The 19,573-nt window shown below is 42.0% G+C and overlaps 1 protein-coding gene across 1 annotated transcript in view; it reads left to right on the top strand.

Moving 5' to 3' along the window:
• Positions 1 to 19,573, top strand: part of stk32c (serine/threonine kinase 32C) — a 126,777-nt gene that overhangs the window by 21,724 nt on the left and 85,480 nt on the right. The window contains exon 2 of the mRNA XM_083774491.1: positions 17,267 to 17,322. Coding sequence (XP_083630617.1) covers positions 17,267 to 17,322 — 56 coding nt within the window. The remainder of the gene's footprint in view (positions 1 to 17,266; positions 17,323 to 19,573) is intronic.

Below are 19,573 nucleotides of genomic sequence, written 5' to 3'. Positions count from 1 at the left end.
GTCATATAGCCTACAGTCATTTAATCACTTTCAACCTAGAGTAGCATGATATCCAGAGGCGCCGGAAGGGGGGGGGGGGTACTGGGTGTGTGGGTCAGAATGGTCTGAATGTCCCCACACTTTTGGGGGATGACTGGTCTATCTATCCATCCATCCATCCCGACCCGGCACTGGTTCGCATTTTGTTGCGCAATCGTCGTCCGTCATGTATTGGCTGCACTTGACCATTCTGCAGTTGCTCTCTCTCAACTCGATCAATGTGTCAGACAAGCACACAACAATAGTACACAACACACCGTCATAGCTCTTTGTATTCTGCCTGTAACCTAGTGGGTGTGAAAACAGTAGATGTCCGCGGCCGCGGGGCTCGGGCTGTTAGAAACTATCAAGTGCTGCTGTGACTGCATGGCTGACCGGGGATCAGATTAGGTTACTCGTACTCAGTTCAGTTCAAGTGAAAGACGAGAGAGCACGTACGGAAAAAAGCCATCAAACAATGACACAAATCACGAACGGAATGTCCAATCCACCCCAAATTGTATTCACATGTCGAGGGTGGTTTAATCAACGGAGAGTCCAAAGTCCTACAGTCATGAGTCCGAGACCCCAACCCTAATGGACTGCACGGTGATATTTCACCCGCCAGGTTACTTTCAGCCTGCAGCACATGTCAGGAGCCATGGGTGATTGTAAACCCGCAGCACGGGTTACTTTCAACCTGCAGCGCATGTCGGGAGCGACGGTGTTGTCGGACTAATGACTGTAGGACTGTTGGTATGTCTAACCATCGTATGCACCCCACGCCCACGGGCAAGTGCCTCTGACAGCAGACTGATTACACCTCAAAATACATACATCGATAATAGGATCCATTACATCGAGGTACCCACACTGTGTATATATTTGAACGGGTAAAGGACTAGCAGCCTACTATATAATTTATGATCTAATATGTTCATTATTTATTTACTCCTATTTGTATTCCTTATTACTAACATGATGTTTATGAAATCCAATGTTTCATGTAGCTATTCTAACTTTCACGAGTAGACCTATTAAGCTTGAATGTCCCTTAATTAGAAATTCAGGAAATTACTTTAATATTTACAATCTAGTCTTTAACCAGCACGCATGCATGTCTCAAAATCAAATGATTGGAATCAGATCGGGAGCAAAAAAATGTGATCTGGACATCCCTACTACTTGGTGCTTATAGTTAGTTAATTAAATTCCAAGGAGGACTCATATATCCATTTGGTTACCTCTTCGGAGCTACACAAAAACAAACTGTGAACATCATGACGTCACCAATCATTTGTTTACGTAACTGGTTTAAATCCTTATTGTGAGGCATCGCCTTAGACTGAAGCCTGGTTAGTTGGCTTCAAAAGAGCAGAGCAAAGACTTGGACTTGGCCTACAGGCTACAGAGCCAATGCATCCTCAGAGCATCAGAGCATGAGTCAGACACAGACAGAGCATCCTCCCTCCAGTGCTAATCACAAGTTCAAAAGAACATGTGATCCCCCACTGCCACCTAATGAGAGTCTCATCAATCATTAGAGATCAAAGAAGATCCATGCGAGGCCGTGCTGGCTCACAGGCTCAGGATGGTTGACGAGCAGCACTTTGGCCCAGCTGGGCCCTCGTGAAACTAAAAGGTGGTGGTCAGTGTGCTCACTATAGCTAAATTGTCTCAGGTCTACAGAGAGCGGTGTGTGGGTGTAGCTTTTATTTTTATTGGCCAGACTTTGCTATGATCCTATTTTCACCAGATGTAATGTTACACATGTGTATATCGGGTGTCACATGCACAAGGGGCCTCTTCTAATGTCATCATTAAAGATGCGGAAATGACACCGCGTGTGCTTTTGCTAGGCTCTCTGTTCTTCAGATTCAATGTTATGCCACCATGCCACAACCCACCGAACCCACCAGGCATGCTGCATAATTGCCATATCTTTGCTGGAGGGCAGAAACCACCTAACTCCAAAATGTTCATTTTTCAGGAAATGAAAAAATTGAGTTATAGGAGGTTTTGGCCAAAGCGCTTTTTAATACTTGATTCAAATACAGTATATGTTTTAACCAACATAGTACACAGACATAAAGGGTGTTCAATAGCACCAATGTATATACAAAAAAAGAAAAGCTGGCTTCTGCAGCGACAATATACCATTTAACCTTTAACATTTAGACCGGGAAGCCCTTTTGGTTTTGTAATCTTTTAATTAATATTTGAAGTCTTTAAGTCACGGCTAAATGGGTTAATGAAATGTTATCCTGTCAGCAATATTTGTCTTGTGTAATAATTGATAATCATATGATATGTGTATGGAGATACGTATGCGATCGAAGTGGATTGGATTCAATGCAAAGGGAATATTAAAAAAATAAGACTACTGGCAGTCATGTGGGGTATTTGAGAGTGCAATTTGGACACTACAAACAAAAAAGTCTTATAGTTGTTAAGTTGTAAAGCCTAAATCTTTAATAGATTTAATCTGTATTCTACTTTGATTTGATGAAAATTATTCATAGTAGAAAACATAGTTTTTCATCTGTACGTTGGGCCTCATGCCGGCTTTTCCAATTAAACTCACTGAGGTGAAATTCACTGGGTTACACAATAATCCATCAAACGTAGAAGCCTTTGTGCTGTGCAGAATATAATGAAGGTTGTTGAGCTCTAATACGATGTTAGAGAAACCTCTATGAAGTCCTAATATTTAAGAGAAATGCTGTTTCTGGCTAGTGTAGGATTCCTTCACCTGAGGCGGGATATACTGTTCAAATGATGAACAACTATTATCACATAATAATAGGCTTTGATTTGTCGTAAGATACCATAATGATCACTTCCCCTCATGGACCTGTGTTCTACTAACATAGATTTTGGAGTCATCAACTATACACATAATCTGTACCCATGTTTTGTTTTGTAGAGTAATCAGGCATGACATTGACATGATTATAGTCACAACTATAGTATTGTCGTTTCTGATGTTTATGTGTTTGGTATACCCGATATCCTTGAAGCATGATACATTGTCTCACAACGACATACCCTTGCTATTACTACGGACATGAAGTTATGTGTATTTTCAATTTGTACGTTACATTACTGTACTATATGTGTCTGTTTGATCCAGATAAAAACAGCTGTATCTGACTTGTAATGTTTTGTAAACAAACAACTCCAGCGTGGCGGAGCCTGAAGGCACACAGCTTTCCGTTTTAGACGTCTTTAAGTATTATACCAGAGACCAGATTTTAATGACATATAGGCTCTGCTCTTTTGGATGCAAGGCTCCATATTTAATTCAACAGGATGATCAGTCACGAAGCAGCTCGTAGAAAAATAAGAAATACAATATGTAAAAAAAAAGTAGCTGGCCATTTCACCCATTAAAACTGAGAAAGCATCTGTGCCATTTTATATTTTACCATTATTTTATACCATGGCTATTCAAAAATAACAGATTTACAAGCTCATGACAAGTTATATATGATTTGCATAGAAGTGTATATTTGGACGTCTTTTTTAACTAAAATATTTGCTTCTGGGGGTTTGAGAACCACTGTCGTATTTGTTGTTTTTGTTTTTGTATACTGGCCTCAGGTCTTAAATGTTTTTTTTATGTTCAACTATCGTATCCAGCTCGCGGCCGGTGCAAACAGTCTCACACAGCTCTGTAGTATTATTAGGTTGTATTGCAGATCAAATGTGTGCGCCAGCTCCACAGACATCGCAGCTATTGAGTTGCCCCCCCCCCCCCCGCTACTTAAGATAGCACTTTGGCTCCTCCACAGTGGTGCTGAAACCATCCTATCCCGAGGTCAATACATCCCCTTTCAAATAGCAGCGTGACAGTATCACCAGCCCAGTTTATCGATTATGACATGATTCTCTCCCCCATTTAGGTACAGTGTGGCCTCTTTGGGGAGCCCGGAGAAAAGTAAGCATGAAGCAATACGAGATGCCCCAATACTCGTGTCCCTTGACTTACAAACTAAGGAATGTATCAGTGCTCGGCTGATCTCTATAGTATCCTTGGTGGTAGTGCTGCATGATTAATCAAAACAATATTGCGATCTAGATTCAGACACCTAGATGCAATCTCATTTCTAAATTTGAGCAAGAATCGTGCAGCACTAGTTGGCTGTCAAAATTATTTGAGTTACGTTTTGCTATAAGTGAGAGACTTTAAAGAGATATTTAGGTCAAGCACTTGAAGTTGTCTGTTTATCCACAGCGGTTGTCTCCAGGTGCCACATTTTGAATGTAGTAATGTTCAGCATCTACAGACTAATACAGACTAGCTACTGTACAGAAATATTTTCTTGGGGAAAATGAGAATTGTGTGAGAATCATCTTGTGGAGGAAAATTTTGATTCACGTTTGAGCAAGCATCATGGTGGTATTGCAATTAAAACTACTGAAAGCAGTTTAATCAATTACATTAATAATTGACTACATTAATATATTTTTCCTCTGGGTTTCTTTGATCATAATTTCAGCAGTAGTAATGGTTCAGTAACTTTTTAAAGGAATAGTATTAAGTTTAGGACATCTTGTTTAGGGTTATAGTTCCTTACCAAATCTGTGCTACCACAGTTTAGTGTCTGCAATCTGAATAAGAATATCTGTACTATGAATACCTTAACCTAGTTGTTGGCTGTATATATATAGTCATCCCAAACTATAGACATGATGCTGCTTTAATTACACAACGTCAGAACGTCCGAGCGCCAAACATCTGTTGGCGGTTAATCATGCCAGAGCAATCTAAAACCTCGAGTTCTTGTATTGCCAGTTGAACAATTCAGCAGCATCTGCGTTCTCGACACCCCTCCCCCTCCTCCGCACCCAGCACTCCGCCGGGAGCAAAAGACTGGGATGGTGATTAATACAGAACGTCTCATGAAAATTACATCATCTTGGTATTCATAATTAATGGCAAAATATGACTAAAGATTCAAAGAAGCTTACTACCGCACAGAGAAAATTACACATTTTCACACATTTACACAATTATCAGCGTTCACGTGTTCTCTCCCTCTCTGTAGCGTAGCCTAGGTCCCACATGTTGGGCCCAGTAGTCTTCGGGGCTGTAGCCCGTGCATGTCTTTCAACACGGACGGCACATTCCTGATCCCTGGAGGATTATGACATCTTTAATTAAATCTTTCAATCTCTAACTCCTGAGCTATACAGCTGTTTGTTTGGCTATCTGCAGTACTTAAATACTGCATTTTTTTAAACTTTACAATTCTATACAGCATTTCAGGAGAACATACTTTTTACTCTACTACAACCAGTAAGACGCCTGAGGGCGAGGAGCGACCTCGAGGTTGCGTGCATGCATCCGCCTCGTTGACAGCAGACTGCTGGTAAGATCTTAATTTTCGGGCCTGTTAAGAACTCTAGTTTTTGCCGGCTGCAGGGCGCGGCTGCACTAATAACTTTGGGGCAAGCCCGTCTAGAGTTTAAATGGACAGGTATCAGTCAAAAGGCCCGTCTAGAGTTTAAATGGACAGGTATCAGTCAAAAGGGAGGAAGACGATGAGGAAATGGAAGAGGATGGATGTGGAAGGATCAACATATGGAATGTCAGAACAGGTCAGCTCCATATATGGAGATCTAAGGGTTTGAGGTCAGATGTAGAGTTGCTGGCCAATATTGACTCACATCTACAGTTTGGGCGTCTAACTCTTGCCAGAAGTCTCCATATATAGGCATGTTATTGTGACGCCCTCTGTCCTCCGTCTACCGCCCACCCACAAGGCATAGTTTGGAAGACATTAATGTTAAAACGGAGCATGATAAAGCGATATTGTCGCAGCAAGCACATTGTTTGAGCTAGACCGTTTGAAGATTGTTTGAAGACACTGTTATTACATTGACCGTTTTAATGTTTCACCTTTGGGCATCTGGTACCGTATAAAACATAATACCTGAACTCAAATAAGAGGTTATTTTTTTTTCTTTCTTTGACATTTAAAAAGATCATCCATGCGGTTGGCATTCATTTCGCTGTGACGTAACTCCCCCTGTAAACGACGACAGAGGCTTATTAGACTAAAAGAGCTCTCTGTGTGCCAAGGGGCATGCGGGAGAGCACACAGTTCACCACTTATAATACCACTTATAATACCCTATAATACTCGGTTGACTGGAGTCCCTCAGGGCTCCATACTAGTGTATTTTCTGCTTTTACGTTGCAAATATCTTTGCTGAAAACAGCATATCTACATTATTTGTAGGGCGGCTGTGCATGGCTCAGAAAGTAGAGCAGGTTCTAACAGGCTCCTCCTGTCCACATGTCGAAGTGTCCTTGAGCAAGACACTGAACCCTACATTGCCTCCAATGAGTTGGTCGGTGTGAGTTTGCCAACATTGGTGTGTGAATGTGGGAAGTGAGGACGCTGGCGTCGACTGTTCGCCGCTTCATGTATGAATGAATTGTACAGCGCTTTGAGCGCTATAAAATGCAATTCATTATTATTATTATTATTACAGTACAGTACTGCGAGAGTGAGGTCTAGTCAACAACAACTCGGGATTCCTGGATCGCTGCCCTCCACAAATTCCTCTGCATATGCATTAATTTCCTGATCATGCACTGTTTGCTCCCACCGCCACCCCAGCACCACCGGTGGGCTCTGCTATTCCTGTTCCACATGGAGGGGTTGTTATTGTATATCTAACTCCCTGCTCTTAATGGTTAATGATGGTTGTATAATTGTGCCGAGCAGGGAGAAAAATGCAACAGAGCCAAACGCCAAGACAAAATAGTATATGCACACTTGTATTCTCATTCTATAATAAATGTTTGTTCAATCTATTCGTGAGTTATCTGACTGGACTGATAAAGTCAAAAGATAATTACTGTGGTTATAACAATTATATAACCACAATAACTTCCTCTTCCAAATCAAACATTGCAAGTCAGTCACTGGCTTTGCTAAGATTGAACTTTCAGTGGGAAAGAAGTAGGGAATCATTGATCACATCAATAGTAGCCGACCACTGGCAGGCTTTGCACAGTCTGTCCCCTTAACTCGCTCATGGCATTTTGTCAGAGCGAGACCAATTGAGTGACAGCCCTGTGCCCCCACTGATTGCCACCCCACTGCCACGCCACCCCTCCACACATCCCAGGAGGCACGGTTGCAGAGCTGTCGCTCCAAACATGCTTATCTCGGGCTAAGCTGCCTTCACCTGGCTGGCAGCCTCTTTTTTTTTTTAAACATCGCTGTGCAGCGTGCAGTGTCTGTCTTTCAGTCATACCGATTTCCTGCCGGTAGTGAAACGGAGTTGCATACGAGATGGGATAAATGATTAAAAGACTGCATCTTGATTTACGCTATCCGTCTTAACTACGACCTGGTGTAAATTGTCCGTTTATTGAGCGGTGTGAATCATCCTGTGGTGGGTGGGAGGCGCATTGTGACTGCAGGCCACTTAATTAGATTGTTAGGACGCCACCACATATGTGACCAGATTTGACTGAGAGACTGCCATCGCCCAAATTCCAGTTGTTCACCAAAGGAGAAAAACCTTTTTTCCCCCTTTTTTTCAAAATTTGTTTATAGCACAAACAGACTCTTCACATACTAGAGCATGTCTGAAATAAGTGTCAGAGCTGAAATCGACATGTAAATATGAAATAAATGTAGCTAGGTCTAATGTTAGAGACCACAGAAGTGAACCCTTCAAGCCTGTTTTCTCAACCCGTTGTTTTCTGCAAGACATTACTCTATAAGCCATATCTCCAAAACTGGTTGGCCAAACTGAACAACCAATAGGTCAATTCGTAGCTATGATTCCATGCTTTCATATGACATGAAAAAAAAACACACTTTAAACAGTGGGTCGCAGGGCCTTTATGTGTGGAGTTTGCATGTTCTCCCCGTGTCCCCGGCCCTAGGGTAGGTACCCTCACAAAAACATGCTGTAATCCTGGTCTCTAAACTGCCTGATGGAGGGGAAAGGAACTGGTTGGAATAACGTGTTCCTTCCATGCGCTACGTCCAACCATGGAAACTCCCCCCTGTCAGGTGTAAAGGAGCAACTTGGACACTCAGGCATGAAGGAAGCATGAGTTCAAGTCCGTTGCTCTCCCCATGTCCCCCATATATGGGGACTAGGTTGGCAGAGGGTGTGTATAGAGCCCAGGATCACATTAGATCATTGACACAGGGGTGAAAATGGGTTACAAAATCGTGGGATAAAAAAATAAAAAATAAATAGTGGGTCGCAGACACATTTATTATGTGCCCAAAGTGACATTTTGTTTTTAATTATTATAATTTCACTTCTTGAATAAATACATTATAAAACTAGTAGTTTAACTAGTAGTTGGGTCACGGGCTAAAAGGTTTGGGAACCACTGCTTTAGCCCATTCAGCACATCCACCGGGTGTATAGTCAGTCAGCAGCCTCCTGCCCTGAGCAGTGCAAGATGTCACTCCCATCTCCTATAGCTGCAATGAGAGCTATGCTCCATTTCACTCGCACACAGCATTTGGAGATAAGACGAGCAATTCGGTTGTCATAGCAGCGGGTTGAAACACCGGAGAGCCACATGGGTACAGATAAGAAGAGTATAAATGTAAAAAAACTAGACTAAATAAATAGAATAATAATAGCCTGGCACTAATACGGCAACCTGCAATGGGTCTCTGCATTAGTGTACACTGTCTGTGTGTCTGTCTGTCTGTCTGTCTGTCTGTCTGTCTGTCTCTGTCTGAACAATGAATATATTAATCTAGAACCAGTTTGAGATACAGTATGTGTCGGTGAAGCTGACACCATCGTTTGTTGCTGTTACACTTCTAGTCAATCTCTTTCTTTGCCATACTGTTGTCTTTATTGCTACTAGAAGCTACAATGTTGATTAACCAAAACCAATCTTCCTCTTGTGTACTATAAAATCACTCTTGTGTACTATAAAATCACTTCCAGACCCACAGAAACGCACCCAGGGTGCCGGGCCGGTTCTGGCGAGCCGCCCCGTGTCCGAAACGGTCGAGAAATGACAGAGTTACCGTGTGGGGGTCCCCGGGGATCCCTGGTACATCCAGACCCCCAGGAACGCGGCCAGGGGGCCGGGCCACCCCACGTCCGAAATGACAGATTTACCGTGTGGGGGTCCTCAGGGGTCACTGTACTGTACTGTACTGTACTGTACTGTTACACCAGAAACCATCATATATACCAGGGGTTTTGAACTGATTGTGAACCAGGGACCACCACCCTGACTTATATCAACCTGGGGACCACTATGTTGGGTGGGGATATGGGCTAAGATTAGTGCTTTTGTAAGTTAACACTGCTATGCATCCCATGTGTATACATCCCACTGTTTCTCAACCGTTGACTACTACTAGTAAAATGTCCTAATAATAATGACTCAACCAGACAATCCGGTGCACTTCCCCCTTCTTGAGATTCTAACTCCCTTTTTCTGTTGAATTTCTTGAACTCCAACTTGTCAGTAAATGACTACATGGATGGACTCATCATAGGTCACCAGGTCATTCAGTTCACGGTTTCTCAACTAGTGGAAAGAACATTTAAAACAAATCAACAAATCCTACATTACTAAATGCATGGTCAGGGACCACATGCAATACCTCCACGGACCACCAGTGGTCCACGGACCACCTGTTGAAAACCCATGATATATACAGTTAATATGTATGTGTGTGTTAGGCTGCACAACAGTGACACTTGGTTTTGAAAACCAACCAAATGCTATTTTCGTGCTCGGACACAGCCAGCCAGCCAAGGACAGACCCAGCCAGGCAGCCAGAGACACACAAAGCTCCTTAATGAAGTGGTTGCACCACTTTAAAAAATCCTTGAATACCCTTTCTTTCTACCAACTCTTCCTTCTGTTCGTCTCTCCTTTCCACTGGCTTTCAGTGAGCACCACTTGACCTCTGAAATGACCTGAATTAGCATGCACTTAGCCTCTGCGGTGTGTACGTATAGTGGCAGCGAGGCAATGTTAACAGCAGAGCAGATGAATCACGCTCTATGGTAATGGAAACAGCCTCTTACTCTACGAGAGCACCTCCCATTTGTAAATTGTAGTAAAAGGACATTCCATCATCTTGACATCTACTAAAATAACACAGGTGGAGGTGATTCACAACAAACTAAAGGAGGATCGCCTTTGAAATAGATGCAGTATGTGTGCTTTTAAACGAAGTGTGCCCTTGCCAATAGAAAACTCTAGAAATTGAAGTCGGCGTAAACATCCTTTGTATCACTACCGCAACTGAATTAGACTCGGAGCCAATGTGCAGTTTGAAATGTGCTGCCTGGTGGCCATCCGTGCAAGACGGTGACTGTTATTATTGAGCGTTTGAAGCCTCCTTGAACTCTGTCAGCCTCGTTCCACTTCCTCAATAAATCTGCCCCTTAGCACGCCAGATCTACAACGGTGAATGGTATACAGGAAGCAACAGCGTCCGCTGTTGTTTCTCCACACAGCGTGGGACGATACCATTGGGAAATACAGGCTTTCTTTCTTTCTAGCCTATTTCAGACGAGTTGAGTGACTCCTTTCACCGGGTCAGTTAAACGGGGGTGGTGGTTTTGTTTCATTTCCTAGTAACCCCTATAGCTATGACTCACGACTCATGATTCAAGGAACAATCTCTGTGGAAGCACAGTGCAAGGAATAAATGCATTCGCCATGTATCCGAAGGAAGTCTGATCCAATCACTTTTAGATTTCTCCAGTTTAATCTTGAGTTTAAGTTTTGTTGTGTTCAAGATCTGATTTTAGGCATGTTTAAGCCTCCAGGAAAATCCGTGTTGAGGTTCTTAATCCACTGTTTTTCATTAAAACGTTTTTGTCCTACTGTCCAGTTGGGATTGTGTTGAAGTCCAGTGCATTTTAGAGCTTCAATGCCGTGAGCCATGAAATGTTGCACGAACCTTGTGGTTGTCTTTTTTCCATTGTTAATATTGTATCTGTGTTGTCCCAGCCTTGTACCTATTGTTTTACCCGTTTCTCCGACATATTGTAAACCACATTTTTCACATGTGATTAAGTAAATGCAGTTGCTGGTTCTGGCTGTTATTTGTTGTTTAATCTCTAACACGCGTTTTGTAGTTCTATTTTTGACTAATTGTTTGGGTTTGAAGTATTCTGGTCCCTGGCGTGCTGGTGTGTTGATTTCTTTTAGCTTGCTGTGTACTAGATAATCTTTAAGGTTTTTGTTTTTTCTGTAGGCCGATATAATTTTATAATCTTTTAGAAGATCATCCGTTCGGTTCTCAAAATTCCTTTTTATTCTGTTGTTGGCTAGTGTGCTCTGTGTTGAATAACTGGTTATCAGGGCCAATTTAGGGCCTGGATCCCGCACTCTTATTTCTAAGAAGGTATTTTGGGCTTTCCGGAGGAATGTCCTAGTGTATCCTCTTAGTCTGAGGGCCTTAAATAGTGTTTTACAAGCTATTTTGAAATCACTTCTTTGCGTGCAAATCCTATGGAATCTTAGTACCGTAGTTGTGATTTGACTATCCCTGTGTAGGAGTGTGTCGGGTGGAATGACGTTTTGTGTAATAGGGCGTGGGCGTCTGTTTCTTTAAAAAATACTTTTAAGTCTAGTTTCCCATTTGTGTTAAAGTTTGGGCCCTTGAAGATTGTTACATCAAGAAAGTCAATCCTTTCAGTGTGTGTCACAAATTTTATCGTTATGGATCTATGATGGCTATTTAGGGGGGGGGGGGGGGGGGTTTGATTGGTTCAAAATGTTTTCAGTTATGCTCTAATGAAGACCCAGCAGGAGATTGAAACTGAACAGCGAGGTGCCGTTGCTAAGCAGTCCAATATAAAAAAAAGCGATTTGAGGTACCGGTATTTGTATACTTTGCTTGAGTATTTCAAATTTCCAATACTTTTACATCTATACTCCACACAACATCTCGCTTCCAAATATTGTACCTTTACTCCACTACATTTATTTGAAAACTGTAGCTACTTAAAACTGTAGCTGACAGACGTGAATCAAATGAGAAGTGATCAAAGTACTACATGAATTGCATTTTGTTCTGAGTTCATGAAACAGTTCTGCCATAATTCCACACTTTTAGGAAATATTGAAAGGTTTCTCTCAGAGCAAGATACAAACTATAGCAGCGTTTCCTGTCAGCTTAATTTGAACGTTTACTGTACGTCTACAGCAGGGGTTCTCAACGTTTTTGGCTGAGGACCCCCGGAAATTCTTTGGCCATGTATCGCGAACCCCGCCCCGCCCCCCACCCCACCACCAATACAAAAATATTATTGTTGTTGTTGTATATTGAGAAAATATATCATAAATTAATACTGAAACCAGATATAATCATTAAGGAAAGTGTATGCATGCACCATGTACTACAGTATGTAAACTCTTAATTTCCATTTTCCAGCCATTCATTTGCAAAAAATAACTTTTTTCCTTTTTTTATAAGTTGGGACCCCCCCAAAATAATTTGGCGAACGTTTTCAACTCAAAATCTTTGCTTCTGGGAGGGTCCCTGGCTGGAACAACATATTTTCAGATGGTGGTCGGCGGCCAATTACATATATTTTTGGGGGTCCTTGACATGAAAATGTTTGAGAACATATGGGTTTTTCAGAAAACTGTCTGATTTAGAAGACATTTGTAGAATCGAGCTCAGGTCTAGTTAAAACCTCCCATAGATGCAGTACACTGTGCGATTTTAGAATTGTTATTTCATTACTAACACTATACTGTACGGGTGAATCGCCTGTTGTTGTCAAGCCAAAGCTCACAATTTATGTGCTCACACTGTAGGGTCTGATCATCAAAAGCACAACCTGAGGGCTCACACAGACTAGAGGGAAATCAAATGTTACTCCTGTGTATGCCCAGCTTCAGAGTCAGGCAGTACCAAGGCCATGGAGTCACTCCTGTGTATGCCCAGCGTCAGAGTCAGTCAGTACCAAGGCCATGGAGTCACTCCTGTGTATGCCCAGCTTCAGAGTCAGTCAGTACCAAGGCCATGGAGTCACTCCTGTGTATGCCCAGCTTCAGAGTCAGTCAGTACCAAGGCCATGGAGTCACTCCTGTGTATGCCCAGCGTCAGAGTCAGTCAGTACCAAGGCCATGGAGTCACTCCTGTGTATGCCCAGCTTCAGAGTCAGTCAGTACCAAGGCCATGGAGTCACTCCTGTGTATGCCCAGCTTCAGAGTCAGTCAGTACCAAGGCCATGGAGTCACTCCTGTGTATGCCCAGCTTCAGAGTCAGTCAGCACCAAGGCCATGGAGTCACTCCTGTGTATGCCCAGCTTCAGAGTCAGTCAGTACCAAGGCCATGGAGTCAATCCAGTGCAAATGTCATCTGTGACTGTGTGACAGTGAATATGAATGTAAGATTTATGAACATACTGTAGGAGTACATATGCTTGTGGGTGCCTGAGCTGGCAGCTGTCTGGCAAATAAAATCACACCTGTGTGAACTGAGCGGTGCAACTATACATTTATTGTTATAGTTTCTGTATACTGCATTGCATAGTGCAGTGGTTCCAAAACCTTTTGATGTCAAGGACCCCTACATTGACACTAATTAGCCCTGCGGACCCCCTTTTGAAAATATATGCCAGAGACCCCCATAAGACAAGATTTTTACGGCTCTTGCAGTGATTCTCAACCCGATTAATTTCAAGGACCCCCAGTTTGACATGCATATACTGTAGTCTACAGACAATCTCTGGGACCCCCAATTTATATTGGAAAATCAAAGTTAATTTAACTCTTTTAATTTGGCACTGAGCCTTTCCATTGGAAGTACTCTGTAGATTTCTCTATACCACTGAGTCACTGATTTTTCTGTGAATCCAATTAAACAAAATGCATTTTCTAGCTACACAGAGAAGCTTATTAAGTAGCTTAGCCCTTCTAGGATCTAGCACCCCAAATTTGGATGGCAGCCCAGGACGGGGGCTGTCTTGATACACACATAAGATACATAGCAAAGGGGTGGCAGATTCCTCAGCTGGCTGGAAGTTCATGTTGAGCTAATAAATAGTCTATCATGATTAAATATACATCAACTTGAGTGATTTTAAACTGCTGAGATGTCTCAAAGAAGCAAGACACTGGTCTAAAATAAATTTAGTCATTTAGCAGATGCTTAATCCAGAGCATTTTACAGTAAGCAGGAACAAAATACATGGTAATACATCAAATACATAAAAAAAGTAATCATGAATCATACCGTATGTAGGCCTATGCTAAAATGTTTGAAAACGACTGACAGGTTTTTCAGAAAACTGTCAGGATTTAGAAGGCATTTGTGACCAAATTTGACTGCCATTGGAATTGTTTGAATTTTCGTTTTGTCATGTCATATGAAAGCAGGGAATCATAGCTTCAAATCGACATATTGGTTGTTCAGTTTGACCCACCAGTTTTGGAGATATGGCTGATAAAGTAATGTCTTGCAGAAAACAGCGAGATGAGAAAACAGGCTTGAAAGGTTCACTTCTGTGGTCTCTAACATTACACCTATAGCTACATGTTTAAGCATTTTCATATTTACATGTCAATTTCAGCTCTGACAGTCATTTCAGACATGCTCTAGTATGTGAAGACTCTGCCTGTGCTATTAACTAATTTTTAAAATGAGTTAATAAGTGAAAAGATGGAATTTGCGGGATATGGCAGGCTCAGTCAAATCTGGTCACATTTGTAGAATCGTCTAAATGGGTTCAGGTGTGAGAACTACTGATTTAGAAGGCCGCGTATGTTGGAGCCACATATGTCGTAGCCATGAGTGAGTCTTAACCGGCCACCGCCCTTACCCCTTATCCCTAAACTTATTTGCAATTTATTACTATTTTAAAACATTTTAAAATAGTACAAATAGCCAATCTACAAGCTAACAACGTGTCGATGTAGATTGGCTATTTTAAATGTTTTAAAATAGTAAAAAATGGCAAATAAGTTAAGGGATAAGGGGTAAGGGGTGGCGCAAGATTGAGCCCTAAATCTTTTATAGGGAGAGTTAATGCAACAAACAAATAAACAAGGCGAGAACGGTGTCTTAACCGTGGCGCATGCCAAACTATTGGTACGTCGGACTAACGTATGCCCCCCAATGGGTATGGCAGAATTAGCTGAATGCTAAAGTTTGCTGAGCTGTGAGCTGAGCTGTTATTGGTTGGGCACAGAGATATAAAGAGATAAAGTCAACTCTGTTCTAGACTGCTGGCCCCGCTTCGGCACCATATGCCTTAAATAAGAATTATTTAGATCCATGTCAGGCTGCATAAGGCACATGCCATGTTCTGATTTTGAAAGTGAATTCCATATCAGTTCTTTTCATTTACAGTCAGATCATGGGCCTCATCATTATTATAGACTCTTCACTCTTCAGCAGATCACAACCAAATCCAAACAGAGTTATACTCGACTGAAAAGTGAAAACCAACACAGAGACAGAAAGTGGCAGATTGTTTCTGAATAGCTTTAACTAATGTAATGTATCCCAAATGCATTAGATTAGAGTTAGACTACATTGATTCTAAACAATTGTTTTTGGAATTCATCTCATTGACAAATCACTGTGCCTGAACGGGGCATTTCAGAACACACGAATACGTGCACATGCCATGCATTGATTTGTCTTGATTACACACCTGTCCACAGTTTCAATAAATGTCACTCCTGACCACTGTGAACCGTATCCGGATTACTAATGTTTGTCTACTCTGGGAGAAGACAAACACCCACATATCCCCCCCGCTCACTCAGATCAGCCAACACAGGGAGGCTGGCAGAACCTTCACTAAAGAGGAGAACAAAACATAATTTTCTAGAGCTCACAGAGGCAACAAATACAATGCACAAATTGCATTTGTTGCCTCTTAATGAAGTAAGTCTCGGAGCTCTAGAAACTAGTGTGCGGATGATTTTTCTCCTCTTTGATGTTTGCCTTGATGCCTGACATCCAGCACCTGGCCTAAATATAGGCTTTGAGATGTGCACACAATCCTCTCTGTGAAGAGAACTTTCACTAAAACAGCCTGATTGCAATTAACTTCCCATTGCAATCAGAACAACAGAAGGACTCGCTCACAATCTTCCGCCGTAGTCTGAAAACTCACCCCTGCAGTGTGGGCGTAGTTTGAACTTGACCCCAGGGGGGATTTTTTTTTTTTTTAGGTTAACAATATCGCGCACACAAACGCCTTTTACCATTTTTATCCAATGCCCTGCCTAACCCCTAAAAATGAGTGCGCGCACACCACGCCACGCCACACCGAAAACACACACACACACACACACACACACACACACACACACACGATAAGAGGGATTACAAACTACAGTCAGAAGCACACCACAAGTTACAACAACAACCGGCATTGACAGGACTCTGACACCTTTTCCTTTTTTCATATCCGGCAAGATAAACTCACTTCATGATGACTGTGATAGATTCTGTTTGTTGTGTTGTTGTCTAAAATCAAACCGATTTCCGAAGCAAAGTTAGAAAACTGTACAAATAAGGCCATTGCAGAGGGGCAGGATGGCTGAGGTATCTTTGTAATATGTCTCGAATGTCCACACAATGATTATAATCAAAATAGTAAAGTTTAGTGAAAAGCTTCTGCAGGATAACAAGCGTATAAGAGTCACAACAACTCACGTTAGTCACCCAGAGACAACCTGCTTTACGGCATATTCGTAACCATAGTGATGCCAGTCTCTTAAAGCAGGGGTTCCCCCCCCCCCCATGGGTCTCTCTCTGCCCCTGTTCTTCAGACACCATCTTACCGCACTTGCCGTAGCACTAGTACTAGCCTCGATGACCTTGCAGGCGTATGCAAAGGCTAAACTTAATAATTTAGATAGCATATTATTACGTAGACATAGCACTGTACTCAGTTTCATATTAGACATAGCACTGTAGTGTATACTCAGTTTCAGTGTACAGATATTCCACTGTTCGACAGATCTTAGGTTCTTAGCTTGCTTATGCTCCTTGATGACTCTTTCTATGTATTTGATGTATTACCATGCGTTGTTCTTGCTTACTGTAAATCGCTCTGGATTAAGAGTGTCTGCTAAATGCCTAAATTGTAAATTATAAATTGTAAGCCTGCATGGCCAAGCTAGAGACAATACATTGTGTCCCTACATGCCCTGTTCTTTCTCTTAGCACACCATCTGTTTTGCTAAAGCTGGCACAAACTTTCTGACTGATATTTTCTCACTCTTTCCTCTTTGCAGTGAACTTCGACCATTTCCAAATTCTGCGAGCCATTGGGAAGGGAAGCTTTGGAAAGGTACTGTAGATTGTGTGTGTGTGTGTGTGTGTGTGTGTGTGTGTGTGTGTGTGTGTGTGTGTGTGTGTGTGTGTGTGTGTGTGTGTGTGTGCGTGTGTGTGTGCATGTGCATGTGTGTGTGTGAGAGAGAGAGATACGTCTTATGTATGAGTCATAGGATCTCTTGATGATTCTACAGCTCCAATTAACTCTGTAAAACAAAAAAAATAAAAAAGCCAGGCAAAGTAGGCCTTAAGTAATTATCTTTTAGATCCCATCTCACCCCCACTGCTTAATAACATTGAGCCTTTTTATTCCCTGCCTGTTTTAATGGTAATTTTGCTTCCTATCACATACCGGTAGTTACAGAGTGGGAAGTTATGCCCAATTTTGGGCATGTCATTATAGGTGGGGGCATTTTCAAAGACTTTGAAAATGTTTCGAGAATAGCAGATCTATACAAGCTCTCTAAAGACTAAGAATAATATACAATAATATGCAAAACACATCATATAAACACATTTTAGTAGCAGTGACACAGACTACGTGGGGGGAATTGGGAATCGGCAAATCTGTTCATTATTCTTGGCAAATTCCTTCTGCTTTGCTCCTTTTCGAAACATGATTTTGTGTTTACGCTTGGACTAAAATTGTGCCTTTTTTATAGAATACATTACCATGTGAATGTATGTTAATACTTTCCTATTGCTTTGGTTTTCTCCAGCTGTGTGGGCCAAGCCATGAAATTCAGTGCCAATAAGACGAGGCCTGACGTCTGAAAGGTCATCCCGTCCCAATATGCAATGCATTTTCCTTTGTTCCTGCCAGGAGATTAGAAAATATATATACATGCGCACACGCACACACACAGAGCATACTCTTGTCTTTTTCCATCTTTACTATAATAGCTGGTGTGATAGCTGAGATAATTAATATGAGATCGTTATGCTACATGCACGGCACACAGCTGGGCCCAATTTTCACCGGTGCCTTAATTAACCCATTTTGGGCGGGAAGCCGGGAACCCCTTTTGGTGTTTTAAAGCAGTGTGGCGCACTACGAGGTTGCTGAAAATGTATTCTTTCAGAGCGAACGTTTTTAACTCAAATCTTTGCTATATAATCTTTGGTCCCTGGAACTACAATATTTTCAAATGGGGGTCAGAGGCCAATTACATATAATTTGTGGGGGTCCTTGACATGAAAATATTTGAGAACGACTGATATAGAAACATTTTAAACATTTTTCGGAAACCTGTCAGGATTTAGAAGGCATTTGTAGAATGGTCCTTAAATCTAAACGGGTTAATTACCCCTTACTCCTTAGCCTTAAACTTCTGCCTTGTTTTAAACTATTTTCAAAAACATTTAAAAAAACACTTCAAATAGCCGATCTACATAGACACATTGCGAGCTTGTAGATCGGCTATATGAACTATTTTAAAATGTTTTAAAAAAATAGTAAAGAAGTTAGGGGTAAAATATCATGGCCCACAGTCTCCTCACAGAACAGAACACAACTACCAGAGAGCAGTGTTGTTTTTGGCAGCAAATTTATATTTTAGTTTTAGTCATAGTCTTTTGAATAGTTTTCATTTAGTTTTAGTCACATTTTACTATAGTCACCTGGAATGTGTTAGTGTTAGTCTAGTTTTAGTCGACTAAATGTCATAAGGATTTTATTTGACTAAATCTACTGTTGATTTAGTCGACTAAATGTATTTTGGCGGGCCTTGATGCCGTGGTAATGAGTGTTTTTACACTTGCTGAAAATAGCCGATCTACAAGCTCACAACGAGTTGCGCTGCGGCTATTTTCAGCATGCAACCTAGTGTAATCTCCAGGTGGGGCGAAATACTTTCGGGGCGGAGACGTAAGTCCCGACCTATTATTTTCCGTTGTTGGCTTATTATTGAGTAGGTCGTGGCTTAAATATTAATTCGTCCCGACGGTTTAATAATTCGCCCCAGCGCTTTATTTCGTCGGGGCTATATATGAATCTGTCGGCGTTCGCGACGTATTTTATTATAATAGTTTTTTTTTTCGTCTGCGTATTACAACTCGTCGTGCCGTATTAATTAATACGTCGAAAGGGTGCATGCTGCCTTTCCCCGTGGAGAACCTGCAGGGCAGCAGGCCTTTTTACGCGCGCATCGTGCCCGGCGATCGGCGCACCACCCGTGCGCCTCGCCGGTCCGGTTCCGTGGAGGGATGGCCCGACCCTCGTCCGTGAACCCCTGGGGGGGTGGGGGGGTCCCTGGGGGACCCTTGGG

Source organism: Protomyctophum parallelum, assembly GCF_964188405.1.
Source record: "Protomyctophum parallelum genome assembly, chromosome: 10".
Taxonomy (NCBI): domain Eukaryota; kingdom Metazoa; phylum Chordata; class Actinopteri; order Myctophiformes; family Myctophidae; genus Protomyctophum; species Protomyctophum parallelum.
The sequence above is the reverse complement of the archived record's forward strand: the minus strand, read 5'-3'. Positions and strand labels throughout refer to the sequence as shown.